Source organism: Komagataella phaffii, chromosome 1 (assembly GCF_000027005.1).
Source record: "Komagataella phaffii GS115 chromosome 1, complete sequence".
Classification (NCBI taxonomy): domain Eukaryota; kingdom Fungi; phylum Ascomycota; class Pichiomycetes; order Pichiales; family Pichiaceae; genus Komagataella; species Komagataella phaffii.
In genome coordinates this window covers 2,607,026-2,620,154 of record NC_012963.1, presented here as the reverse complement: position 1 = coordinate 2,620,154, position 13,129 = coordinate 2,607,026, and the positions used below count along the sequence as shown (strand labels likewise).

Genomic DNA, 13,129 nt, shown 5'->3' with positions numbered 1-13,129 from the left:
TTCAGAACGAGTAAAATTGAAAGTCTATCAAACTAGGGCTTGATCTTTTCATGAGCAGGGATCTCAAACTCAGGGGTGAAATTTTGGCCAGGTACAATAGGAGCGATAGTTAAAATGTCCTCCAACAAGGCCTGTGGGTCATTTCTATGTCTGTTTAGAACGTGATCTTTATAAATGACGAACTCTAGCTTATCACTACCAGGTGCGGTTGACTCTTTAACTGACAATGGTCTAAATAATTTAGGATGGAAATCAACATTCTCCTGCTCTCTTAACTTTGCCCTCTCTCGTTGAGCGTCTTCAATCTTGAACTTTTCCTCGGTAGCTGCAGTATGGTTTCTTACTAGCAGAGCATCTGTAACTTTCTTCCACAACTTTCTGGATTCAAATTCCCCTTGTTCTTCCAAGGGCCTAACCAAGGGTGGCAAAGGGCTGGCATCTTTTGTACAGTCGAAAAATACTGTCTTTTTGTTGGTGACAAGGTTTTTCAACTCCATCACTTCGGTCCACTTGCCTGAAAGTTCGTAGATTGATTCTCCATTCTTCTTAATGTCTCCCAGTATATGGTTGTAGCCTCCATAGATGAAACCTTTAGTTTTGAACTCAATGTCAGCCTCCATCTTTGTGGTCAAGCATTTAATGATCATATGGTCACCCAACTCAAACTTCATCTTTCCGAACAGTATACCCCTTCCATACATGTTAGGTTGAGTTAATGTGTAGATCTCTGGTTCTCCGTTTTTATCCAGAATGTCTAAAAATGTCAGTTTTGTAACTCCCTCCATTAAAGCAGCGGTGGAGTTTCCCAAGAAACGAGATTTAGGAGCAACAATCCCATCTACTCTAATTCCGTGTTCCGGGATTATATAAAAATAGGATGATTTGGGGGGATGATGGGACGTCTGTTCTGAAACGTAAAATGCCTTGGAACCGTCTTCTAGTTCCCAATAACATGTAAAGTATTCTCCAAGTATCGGATTCAAGGGTTTCTTAACAGCCTTGGGACAGATATGCCAGCAACTCATGTACCACTTAACTACCAAAAGAAACCGCTTGACATCATCATCTCTGGAGTTGTGGGCCTCCAATAAGAAGTTAGGTTGTTGCAATTGGTTGGTAATTCTCTCCAACATTGACTTTCTTTCCAAAATAAACGTAGGCAGAGTAATTCTACTTAGATCGCATCCTGGTCGTAACTGGGAGATGATTCCCATCAAAATATTTTGTCCCTCTCCATCTACTTCATCAACATCCTCTGGATTGGTCGATCCCAGTGCAGGATCGGATGATGACACATTTGGAAGTCCTAACTTTAGTTTACTGAAGGCCATTTGGTCTCACCTATGAACAGGACCCTAGATGTATTGCTTCGCCCTACTCGGCCACCTCGGTAGGGAGATTTGTAGTCTCGCGATACAAGGCAAAATGAGTGGTGGACGACTAACTAATAGCCATCTTTTTTGTCTATCATACATATTAGTTGTTTAGTTACAAATTGAAGGGGTGGTCGAACCCCATATTACGTATTTCTATCTAACTTTTTGGTCTCTTCTTGCCCGCTGGGTCCGATTTGATCCTCTTAGAATGGGTAGAGTCTCCTTTTGTTTTAACGGGTCTCTCTTCATCTGGATCGTACACATCGGACGGAAGGTTGTACAACTTTACATGTTTGATGGAGAGTGAGTATATGTCCTTATTGAAGTTGGGCCATGACTGACATAGAGTGTAAAATTCAGTGCATGGTTGTTGGATATCAAGTTTCTTGTCCCTTTGGTTTTTTAAGTTGATTTGTAGGCCAATGTAGAATCTGGTCAAACGAACTTCAACTTTACCTTCAGATGAAGCATCTGACTGTGCTTCCGCACTGTACGGCGTCAGCGTTTTCAAGTACTCTTCCCCACTGAGTGTTCCAGTATGCTCTAAGACGCTGTCTAGTTGAGCAATGGAATCTACTAGATAAGCCTGGTCAAATGTTTTCACGAATGGGTGGGCTAAGTTGATGTTCTCATTGTTCTCCAATTTCTGAACCAGCAATCTAAGTTTGGATTCCACCATTCCGGCAAACTTCTTTTGCTCTTCAGAGCTTCCTTTCGTGGCTGCAATAACAGTCAGATAAAACTTATAGCGTCGGAAAAAATCGTGTTTAGTGAACAAGTCACTCCATTTTTTGGCTCCGCTAAAGATCTCTGTGACAATCCCACTGCCCCTCTGGAATTCCTGTAAAATTACCTTCTTTGTAGATTCAGTGATGTTGTGGGTAGCACACATTGAGGGATATGCCGGAGTAATAACCGGCATCTTGTGGTATTTATCATGAGGATAAAGTCTAGGGTTCCACACTCTAACTTGCAATGGACCATCTTCGATAGGCTTCAAAAGAACAGGTTGGGGCCAATTCCACTGCCCCAGAATGACAAAAAATTTGGAAATAATCACTGCAGAAACAGCATTAGGGTATAACTGGCATATTCTTGCAACAAGCATTGCCCATGCGACACCACCTGGAAAGCCAAATACGTTTCCGTAAACGGCACGCCTTTGGGCCCAAATCTTGATTGCTCTTAAAGCATGTTTGAATACTGTTGGCTGCGGTACCAATAACAAGATCTCATCAGTGACTCTTGTACCGTTCAATGCTCTTAAATCCTTTTCGTCTATGTTTTTCAGCAGATTTTTGTCATCTAAAGTCAGGTTCAACGGCACTCTGGGAATGTCCAATCTAGCACAAATCAGATCAATTGATATTCCATCAAACTCCATTTTGATAATTGGTACAAATGCGTCTGGAACACTTTGTATTTCTTCCAGTTCAGGTCTTTGTCTCAAAATTTTTTCGAATACCGTGAAAAAGTCCTCTCTATTGATGTGCTTAGGAAAGACCACCAACGTATCAATATCCGAACCTGGTCCATACACACCTAAACGATAAGAGCCAAAAGTGAAAATTTTGCCCCCAGCGTCCTTTGCCATTCCTTCGTCCATGTTCTTGCTCTTGCTAACACTATAGACGAACTCCTGGGTCAGTTGTTGGAGGGTTTTCAAGACCTTTGCACGCTTCAGTGTCGCCGCTTCACTTTCAAAGGAACCCTGTCTTCTCAGTTCGTCTACCAGCAGGTCATTCAGACGAGTCTCCTCGGAGGAGGGTCCAGCAGTGCTAATTGCTGGAGTGACACCGTACGTTTTGTTCATTATGGTTTGTGTCTGAAGGTTGGTTTGTTGGTGTGTACAAGGAGAGGAATTCGAGGGAGAAGTGGATAGGAGATGCTGGGAGGAAAAAAAGGGAAGAGCACGAGGCGAGAACTGAGCCAAATCCGCGTGGTCTCATCACTACGACAGAGATCCATCCGTTCAAGATCCAGCAAGATCTGCGTCTCTACAAACAAATGTCACAGGAAGCATATCATTGACTTTCGTCATTTTGTCATTAATAAGGGGGACTAGAAACATAACTTACCTCATTCAACATCTCATCTCTCCGGTATATATAGTTGCCGGGACCCTCTATGAACATATTGTAATCTGAGTATTGAGAGAATTGGTAAAGGATGAACATTGTGTTAAGCACCGGTACAAGGAAAAACACCGGGTGAATATAGTTGTTGGGGTCATATATCATTGACACATCATCCCGATTTGTGATGTAGATGATGGATTGAAGGAATAAGCCCAGAATACCACTGACTAGCTGTACAATTTGTGCATGAAAAATAGACTTGTTTGTTGAATAATAAACCAAGTCCTGGTTTACTTGGAAAGTGTCTATTAACTGGGCAATCACTATGAGTGCAAACGCTATTTCAACCAATGGTTGTTGGAATTCGTCATCGTTAGGAGCTGGATCTGTCAGCGTTTTCAGTATCGGGGCTGCTGCAGCTTCTCTGGAAACAACTGGGGAGAGACTCAAAAGGGTTGACAGTATTGGGTTATTTCTGAGGGATAAACTATTCAACATGGAGCTGCCTCGTCGCATAATAGAGACACCGTTCAGGGGAGTTATTATATGGCTTGCCACATTATTTTGACCTTGAGCGATAGAATTGGATCTGGTTGTTCCTTGCTCAATGATGGACGATTGTGGGGTGAGAGTTGTTTCTTCAAATTGACCGACTCCATAGTCAGCAAATGTTCCATACCCGGCACGGCGCAATATTTCCTCATCGTCATCACCGTCGGAAGCCAAGGAGCTGATTGTTTTTATGCGACTATGCTGAAAATGTTGGTATACAGCCATTACTGTTCTGATCAGCGCCACAGCGTACAACACGGTCACCATGCAAAAGACAAACTGAAAATAGCCAACTTGCACGCTGATGTAAACAGTATTTGCCATCAATGTCAGTAATAGGGACAATACCGTGTGGTCTTGGTTATGGTTGATCACTGCATACACACCCTGCACCACTATTAGCACGCATATCGTGTATTCGATTCCTTTGAGCAGAATATAGTTGTCTTCTTCCAAGTTCAACCAAAGCATAACGGATCAACTCATTGCCTGAATAGGATTAAAGCAGTTTTATGTATGAGGAATGTTCGTTCAAAATGGGTGGGAGTAATTGCCTAGAGATAAGGAATGGGTAAGGGAAGGCTCGCCGAAATTCGAGGTATGCACAGATAGGGGCCGTTTCGTTATTCTGGACCCAAGATCCAAGCACCTAGACGGGCTTCGCTTAATAGAGGCTGTGGGTTGGAGATCTACATTGGCGGATGGTGGACGATCATAGATGATGATCGCAGTCGATCAGAGAAGCGCGTGAGAGCGGTGTCATATTTGTGTTATGTGTGTTGAAATAGATACTCGATGATGGAGGACTTTTCATGATATCGCTCCTTGAGCATGCATATTCATGCTTCGGTTCGATATATTTTCGTCAACGATCCGATCCTTTCACCCACTGCTAAACTCAAACCGACATTACTCTCATTTTGGATCCCGAACTCCGCTGAAGAATTCTCTTGGAAAGCCAGATGCCGATGCTTATACATTCTTTTCCAATCACCTAGATTAGTACTGAGACTACATTTGGACTACATACTAGGACACTGTAAAGAGTCTTTTCGTTCGGTGCGGCAGAGAGTTTTTCGCCGGCAGCTGACGAAGAACGAGATCTCTCGCGTGCTATCTTGACCGGCACCTACTAATACGTAGTATAAATCAACCTTAGTCCAGCTTCCCTTGAAGTCTAATTGAACTGGCTGACAGATTTTTGACAGCTTTTCACTGCAGAAGGGGCAATCTCCAAACTGCTGGTACTGGTGAAAAAGAAGGATTAATCCTTGAAAGGAGATCTGTGATCAGTTACGTCCCGTCATTGGTAATAACTTATATATGTATAGCATTTTCTTTGCTCTGATAACTTACGGTCGCTAATCATCTGTGAGCAAATTTGAATGGTTCATTCGGTAGCATGGTTTGTGGCCTCTGAAATTTTCTGCCCAGATTACCATAAAAAGTACTACCTACATTGGACAGTAAAGTTTCCAACACGCCTTGCTATAAACCACCATTCCTCGCTTACAGCCTATTCTCTCCTCTTTACTATCCCATCTCATTAAGCTGATGCAAATCAACTTACTAGGGTTCGTCTGGCATATGGAGATAACCGCGTTTTTCAAAATGGTCGTGGCTTAGACAAGTTCAACAACGATATCGCCTTCTGAGACGCTGTCTGTCTACAACAACTATCTGACTACAACATTAACCATGGATGAACACCTAATTTCGACCATCAACAAGTTGCAAGATGCCTTGGCTCCTTTGGGGGGAGGATCTCAAGCCCCTGTTGATTTGCCTCAAATCACCGTGGTTGGAAGTCAATCGAGTGGTAAATCGTCCGTATTGGAGAACATTGTGGGAAGAGATTTCCTTCCAAGAGGTACAGGAATCGTCACGAGAAGACCATTGGTCCTTCAATTGATCAACAAGAGGCCTTTAAAGACTGCAAACGCATCGTTGATCGACATCAAGACTGTCGGTCAAGATGGCCTTAAAACTGAAAACAATACTGAGGAATACGGTGAGTTCTTACATCTTCCAGATAAAAAGTTCTACAACTTCGAAGATATTCGTCAAGAAATTGTTAAGGAGACTGATAAGATGACCGGAAAGAATGCCGGTATTTCAGCCATACCCATCAACTTGAGAATTTACTCCCCACACGTGTTAACTTTGACCCTTGTGGATCTACCAGGTTTGACTAAGGTTCCCGTCGGTGACCAGCCAAAAGATATTGAAAAACAAATAAGGGAAATGATCATGAAGTTCATCAGTAAACCTAATGCTATCATCTTGTCCGTCAATGCAGCCAATCAGGATCTGGCCAATAGTGACGGTTTGAAGTTGGCTAGAGAGGTCGATCCCGAAGGTACGAGAACAATCGGTGTCTTGACAAAGGTTGACTTGATGGATAAAGGAACTGATGTTATTGATATCTTAGCCGGTAGAGTCATTCCTTTGAGATATGGTTATGTTCCCGTGATTAATAGAGGTCAGAGAGACATCGAACAGAATAAAACTATCAAAGATGCTCTGCAAAACGAGAAACAGTTTTTTGAGAATCATGCAAGTTATGCTAGTAAGTCGCACTATTGTGGTACCCCATTCTTGGCCAAGAAGTTGAACTCGATTCTTTTGCATCATATCAAGACTACCCTTCCAGAGATTAAGAATAGAATTGAAACTGCCCTCAGCAAGTACTCCAATGAACTGGCAACTTTAGGAACTGAAGTTTTGGATTCGCCAAGTTCCATAATTTTGAACACGATTACTGATTTTTGCAACGATTATAACAGTATTTTGAACGGCCAATCCAAGGACATATCTTCCAATGAACTAAGTGGTGGTGCAAGAATATCATTTGTCTTCCATGAAATTTTCAAGAATGGTATCTATGCTTTGGACCCATTCGATCAAATAAAGGATACTGACATTCGTACTATTATGTACAACTCTTCGGGATCAGCGCCATCTCTGTTTGTTGGTACCCAAGCGTTTGAATTATTGGTGAAGCAGCAGATTAGCAGGTTCCATGAGCCTTCTCACAAGTGTATCAATCTTATTTATGACGAATTGGTTCGTATAATTAACCAGATTCTAAATCAGAATCAGTATGCTAGGTATCCCTTATTGAAGGAACAAATTAATCAAACTTTTGTTCAATTCTTAAGGGAAGCTTTAATTCCAACTGACAAGTTTTGTAAAGACATTGTCACTGCCGAGCAAACTTATATCAACACCGCTCATCCAGATTTATTGAAGGGATCTCAAGCTTTGTCTATTGTACAAGAGAAACTAAACCCAAGTCGTCCTAATTTGGATCCAAAGACCGGAAAGCCGATAAAGCAACAGCAGCAAACTCCTAGTCCAGAGGATGACGACCGTGGATCCTCCTTCTTTTCTGGATTTTTCTCATCTAAGAATAAGAAGAAGTTGGCTGCTATGGAGGCCCCGCCTTCAGTTTTGAAAGCATCTGGAACCATGTCTGATAAAGAAACACAAGAAACAGAGGTAATCAAGTTGCTGATTCAATCCTACTTTAACATTGTGAAGAAGTCTATTGCTGACATTATTCCAAAGTCTGTGATGCTCAAGCTGATTGAATTCTCAAAATCTGAGATTCAGAAGGTCTTATTGGAGAAATTATACAACAACAATGACCTGGATTCCATTGTCAAAGAGAACGACGTTACTGTGGCTAGAAGAAAGGAGTGCATCAAGATGGTAGAAGCATTACAACATGCTAATGAGATCGTTAATAATGTTTGATATATAAATATGTTGATCAATGTTTTTCTGTGTTCTATAAAGGAGGGCCCACGTTGGCCACCACTTCTTCAATTATAACGTTTGCATCTGACATCCGGCTGCAAACTTCCTTCACCAACTCGTAGTCACTCCCCCACTGAAGTGAAGGCTCTAGATTGACCTTATTCAGTATCTTGATTTTGAAAGGGAGAAGCCACAGGGCAGATAGTTTGACAATGATAGGAATTACATAATCGTAGCCTCTTAACAGACTCTGACACTTGCAAAACAATTCAAAATCGTCTATCACGTATGTGGGGAGGCCTCCTACCACCATTCTGTGTGTTCTAGTGTAGACTATGATATCTAGCATGTATCGTCGTATATCTGTGACAATTTGCACTGCTTTCAGTTGATTTCTGAGGGAGTTCAACTCCTTTTCATCAACCAGGCGATCAGGCGCCTCCTGGGGTATGGGTTTGAGATTAGAATGGAAGTATCTATACCATATAATATCTTTCAGCCTTTCATGTAGTTCCAGTTCTGTCCCACGGATGTTCAAAGATATGGGAAATATCAATACTTTGGACTTGATCACATTACGGTAAAGACTATTTTGAAGCTTGGAACTTCCTTTCGCCAGCTGAGGAAGAATAATGATGTCCCTGTGAGTCGGCGGGGAGAACTCTGTACAAATGTCTTCCCATTGTGTAGCATCAGTGATTTCGCAGACGGAGACCTTTAAATTGAATCTCTCTAAAATTTTCTGGATCTCTGATACGGTGTCACTTATGTTGTCACAGGATACTAAAAAATGCTTCCTCCCTATTAATGCTGTTCCAACAGCTGAGGAAAGATCCATTCCTTGATCTACTGTGGAAGTGTAAGAGGCCAGCCAAGGCAAGGGCCCTTTGATAGACCTACAGGCATTTCGCGGTTTATGTCTGCCGTCTTCTTTTTTTTTTTTTTTTAACTTGAATCCTCTGAATAGAATCTCCATACTTAATACACAATGGCAAAGCTGGTCCACAACGTTCAGAAGAAACAGCATAGAGAGCGAGCCCAGCCTTCAGAAAGAAGGAAGCTTGGTCTTTTGGAAAAGAAGAAAGATTATAAACTCCGGGCTAAAGATCGTCATGCCAAGGAAGCTTATTTGAAGCTGTTGAGAGAGAAAGCAAAGAACAGAAACCCAGATGAATACTATCATGCTATGGTTAACAGGACAACAAATGAAGATGGAATTATGCTTGAGAAAGAAGAAGAGCCGGCCCTCACCGAAGAGGAGATTTATCTAGTAAAGACACAGAATGCCACTTACGTTAGTGCTATGAGAAACAGAGATCTAGGTAAGATTAGAAGGATGAAACAGGCCCTGTCATATGGAAGTGAGGGTAAACACACCGTATTCGTGGATAACGAAACAGAATTGGAAACGTTTGATCCAGTAAAGTTTTTTAAAACCGATGCTAGGTTATTAAACCAGAGAGAAAACCGTTTGAAAGTTGATCAACTTTTGGATGGTGATCTTAAAAACTACGATCAAGTGTTTGAAAAGACGAAGCTTGATACAGATGCTGAAAAATTGAAGCAATTGAAACTTCTGAAAAGTCATATGGATAGAGCAAAGAAATTACAGGAATTACACAACGAGATTGTCATTAGTAAAGAGTTGACAAAAGAGGGTGAAAAGGAAAAATTAATAGGATCCGATGGAAAACCATACTACAAATGGAAAACTCAGAGAAAGAGGTAAATATGCCAAGTACTTAATCTAATAGGTGACAGACCATTCTTTTACTGTAGCGTCAGATCCTACAGAAACAATCTTGTCCTGGCTTCTCCAAGCCACTCCATTAACTCCCTCTTTATGAGCATTCAAAGCCTTGATATTTCGTGAAGGCTTCTCGACAGAGTATATGATTATATTGGTATCCAAGGAACCCGTTACGACATGGTCGTTGTCCTCATTCCAAGAAATAGAATTGACTTTAGCAGTGTGGAAACTCCACCTGGAGGTCTTGACACTCCCACCATCAATATCAAAAAGTGTAATCCTTCCCCCGTTGTCACCAACTGCAACGTACTTCTCGTTCGGAGAAATTGAGACTACAGATGATGGAGATCTTAACACAGGTAGTTTGTCGCTGATCAATTTCAAAGTAGTGTCGTACACTAGTACTTTCTCTGGAGTACCAATAATAATGTATTTCTCAGATACATCCAAACTAGTGGCTTCGATAGAGAGTTTATCGATCTGTTTCAAGCTGGGATCATAACTGGTAACTCCATCTTGATCCAAAACAGCAAGTATGTTGCTGTTACCGGCAATGTCCTTTGGCTGGCTTGAAAGTTTTACTGATACACTGGAGTCCAACTTTCTGAGTGTATCATCCCAAGCTGTTGTGACCGGAATGGGTTTACTCAAAATTCCAACAACCAAATTATTGTGACCTTCAACAATTTTACCATCTCGTAGTATTCTTCCATCGTATGCTCCTGTTGTAATTTGATCATTGTCTACGTTCAAAGCTGTAATGCTTTTTTGCTGTCCTTGGATTACTTGAACATAGTCATCTTGATTCTCTTCGAAGTAGTAAAGTTCACCAGACAATGTAAGAGCAAGAATGTAATCGGCGGTTGTTACAACACCAAGGATATGGTTTTCCACTTTCTTGGGAAGTGACCAAGTTTTTAGGAGAGAACCTTCAGAATCCCATAATTTTACCTTGCTATCGGCGGAACTCGTAACAAACTTATCACCCTTCCAAGAAACAGAAAATATTCCACCATCATGAGCATTCTCAACTACTTTAATCAAATCTCCGGTTTTACCTTCATAAAGAACGATTTTCTTATCTGCTCCAACACTGACAATGGTGTTACCATCATCACTGTAGCGAACATCACGAACAAAGTTGGAGTGGTTGTTTCTAACGGACTTGACAAACTTGAAAGGAGGCCCCTGATAGAAAACAAGTCCACCATCATCACTTACTGTCACTGCTCTATATGGTCTTACAGGTCTAATGCTGACAGCATTGATGGGAGCAGAATGTCCACTAATCTCTCCAACAGTGTTTCCGGTATCCATGGTCAGGCAATGTCCATATCTTTCTTTACCATCACCAACAACAATAATACGTTGACTGTCCGCATCCCAGGCAATGTCATTGATTCTTCCATTGAGAATTTGAAACTCACTCTTTACAACCATCTCATCACCGATGGGATCCCAAACTTTAACATTACCAGCCTCATCGGCCGAAGCAACGTAAAATCCTGAAGGAGAAAACCTTGCAACAGTGGTATTATAATTGTGTTTGATGAACTGCTTGGCATCCGTTGGATTGCTAACAGATCTAACATAGACCGACTTCCCCGAAGCATATGCTATCTTATCAGATTTGGCGTCATAGGAGAGATGAACCGCCACGGCTCTTGTTGTGGAGGGGGATGGAGCTAGAAGTGAATCTAAAAAAACATGTTAGTAATTGAAACCGGTGCCAAAGATCCTGGAAATAAATTAGAGCCTACCTTGCTGAATTGACATTATGTTTGTTTGGATGAGAGGTTTCTTCCTGGATCTTGCAAGGCGCAGAGGATTGGAGGGCACCCGCGACTGCAGGTGAGCAGAAGAATCTGACTAGAAGACTGTTGCCAGGATAGTGGGGATGGCTATACTGGCGAATTTGGCATTCAAGCAACATTCGTTAGAAAATCACTTTTATGGATTCATAGGCTTGGTGGCTATAGCATTAAGCTTGTTTCTTGTGCATCTTCAACGCAATGACCTTGAAGCTATTTTTTGACATCCGTACACCACAATGAACATCTGAAATTTTTTTTCTTTAATAAATTTTCCCTACTCTGTAACTAAGAATGGCTTCCACAAGGCAAAGAATAACCAATGTCAGAAATCCGACGTTGGTAGCTCCCCCAACACCTGAGCAAAGGTATTGGAGAGGATTTGGACATACGCAACTAGTCAAAGAACACAGCTCAGTGACTAATATCTGCTTTAACCCAATAAGCCCTCATGATTTTGCTGTAACAAGTTCCACACGAGTCCAACTTTTCAGTTCCAAGACAAGGCAAGTCGTGAAAACGTTTTCCAGGTTCAAAGACACCGTTTACAGCGGAGAATTCAGACATGACGGTAAACTTTTGGTGGCTGGTGATGCTTCTGGATTGGTCCAAATATTTCACGCAGATAATCCAAGATCATTACTTGTAAGTTTCAAACCTAGCAGTTACCCAACACATGTCACAAAGTTTCATCCGAACAACAACAGTAACCTATTGACAGCATCAGACGACAGAATAGTGAGGCTCTATGACATTACAAATACAGACAAGGCATTAGTTCAGTTTTCAGGGCACGACGATTATGTTCGTAGTGCCAGTTTTATTCCAGGAACCAACCTTATCACCACTGGTAGTTACGATGGAATTGTAAGAATATGGGATCCAAGAGAAGATGGACACAAGCCTATTACCTCATTAGATCAAAATTTTGCTGTTGAGGACCTTATGTCTCTCAGTTCTACCAATCTGATCTCTTGTGGGGGTCCGAGTGTGAAAGTGTGGGACCTAAGTAGCAACAAGCTTATTCAGGAAATGAACAACTTTACAAAGACTGTCACATGTTTGTACAATGCAGCTGAACGAGGAATATTGGCTGGATCTATCGATGGTCATGTCAAAGTATTCGACACGAATAACCAAGGAAACTACGAAGTCAAGTATGGTTGGAAATTCGGTAGCGGTGTCCTTAGTTGTGGTGTTTCTCCTAATAATAAACATTTTGTTGCCGGGTTGAACTCTGGACTGCTGGCTATCAGAACAAGGAAAACAGAGTCAAAGCCTAAAGCTATTAAAGCACCAAAAAGTGGTAATTTTGCGCAGGTAGTTAGAGGAAATTATCATGGCGAGTCAGAGAATCGTATTATTAATGACAAGCCAATGAAACAAGCCAAAAGACTGAAGAGTTTTGAAAGAGATCTCATTGCTTTCAAATGGTCGGATGCTTTGGATAGTTGTCTAAGTGAGGAGCAAGGAAAAGAAATGACGGTCTCCTGCTTGGAAGAGTTGAGAAAGAAGGGTAAGGTCAGAGTGGCTTTGACCAATAGATCAGAAGCTACTTTAGAACCCTTGCTGTCTTGGTGTTGTAAATACGTGGATGATGTTAAGTTAGTCGGCTTAATTGCCGACTATCTGGCAATTGTCTTGGAAATGTACCCCCTAATATTCTATGGAAGCCCCATCCTTGAGGAAACCTTGAGAACTGTTCAAAGAAAAGTTGCTCAAGAAATAGAGAAAGCCAAAGCAGCACAGGTAATTGAGGGAATGCTGAGTTTACTATCTGTTAAATAATATAAACGAAAA

The 13,129-nt window shown here is 41.5% G+C and overlaps 8 protein-coding genes across 8 annotated transcripts; 3 read left to right on the top strand and 5 right to left on the bottom strand.

Annotated features, from left to right (window-relative positions):
- Positions 1–32: 32 nt before the first annotated feature.
- PAS_chr1-4_0646 (Oxysterol-binding protein) lies at positions 33–1,331 on the bottom strand (the record flags this gene model as incomplete). The annotated part of the gene is made up of 1 exon (XM_002490743.1): positions 33–1,331. The coding sequence occupies one exon, from the start codon at positions 1,329–1,331 to the stop codon at positions 33–35; it is 1,299 nt and encodes a 432-aa protein (XP_002490788.1).
- Positions 1,332–1,533: 202 nt separating this feature from the next.
- Positions 1,534–3,189, bottom strand: PAS_chr1-4_0645 (Poly(A) polymerase; the record flags this gene model as incomplete). Its single annotated transcript, XM_002490742.1, has 1 exon — positions 1,534–3,189. The coding sequence occupies one exon, from the start codon at positions 3,187–3,189 to the stop codon at positions 1,534–1,536; it is 1,656 nt and encodes a 551-aa protein (XP_002490787.1).
- Positions 3,190–3,424: 235 nt separating this feature from the next.
- Positions 3,425–4,477, bottom strand: PAS_chr1-4_0701 (uncharacterized protein; the record flags this gene model as incomplete). Its single annotated transcript, XM_002490741.1, has 1 exon — positions 3,425–4,477. One exon carries the CDS (start codon positions 4,475–4,477, stop codon positions 3,425–3,427), a length of 1,053 nt encoding a protein of 350 aa, XP_002490786.1.
- A 1,227-nt stretch (positions 4,478–5,704) lies between these two features.
- Positions 5,705–7,765, top strand: PAS_chr1-4_0644 (Dynamin-like GTPase required for vacuolar sorting; the record flags this gene model as incomplete). The annotated part of the gene is made up of 1 exon (XM_002490740.1): positions 5,705–7,765. The coding sequence occupies one exon, from the start codon at positions 5,705–5,707 to the stop codon at positions 7,763–7,765; it is 2,061 nt and encodes a 686-aa protein (XP_002490785.1).
- Positions 7,766–7,799: 34 nt separating this feature from the next.
- On the bottom strand, positions 7,800–8,606 carry PAS_chr1-4_0643 (Hypothetical protein; the record flags this gene model as incomplete). Its single annotated transcript, XM_002490739.1, has 1 exon — positions 7,800–8,606. The coding sequence occupies one exon, from the start codon at positions 8,604–8,606 to the stop codon at positions 7,800–7,802; it is 807 nt and encodes a 268-aa protein (XP_002490784.1).
- Positions 8,607–8,756: 150 nt separating this feature from the next.
- PAS_chr1-4_0642 (U3 small nucleolar RNA-associated protein) lies at positions 8,757–9,497 on the top strand (the record flags this gene model as incomplete). Its single annotated transcript, XM_002490738.1, has 1 exon — positions 8,757–9,497. The coding sequence occupies one exon, from the start codon at positions 8,757–8,759 to the stop codon at positions 9,495–9,497; it is 741 nt and encodes a 246-aa protein (XP_002490783.1).
- An 18-nt stretch (positions 9,498–9,515) lies between these two features.
- Positions 9,516–11,294, bottom strand: PAS_chr1-4_0641 (Actin-interacting protein; the record flags this gene model as incomplete). The annotated part of the gene is made up of 2 exons (XM_002490737.1): positions 9,516–11,215; positions 11,279–11,294. 2 exons carry the CDS (start codon positions 11,292–11,294, stop codon positions 9,516–9,518), a joined length of 1,716 nt encoding a protein of 571 aa, XP_002490782.1.
- Positions 11,295–11,623: 329 nt separating this feature from the next.
- PAS_chr1-4_0640 (U3 small nucleolar RNA-associated protein) lies at positions 11,624–13,117 on the top strand (the record flags this gene model as incomplete). The annotated part of the gene is made up of 1 exon (XM_002490736.1): positions 11,624–13,117. The coding sequence occupies one exon, from the start codon at positions 11,624–11,626 to the stop codon at positions 13,115–13,117; it is 1,494 nt and encodes a 497-aa protein (XP_002490781.1).
- Between the last annotated feature and the right edge of the window lie 12 nt (positions 13,118–13,129).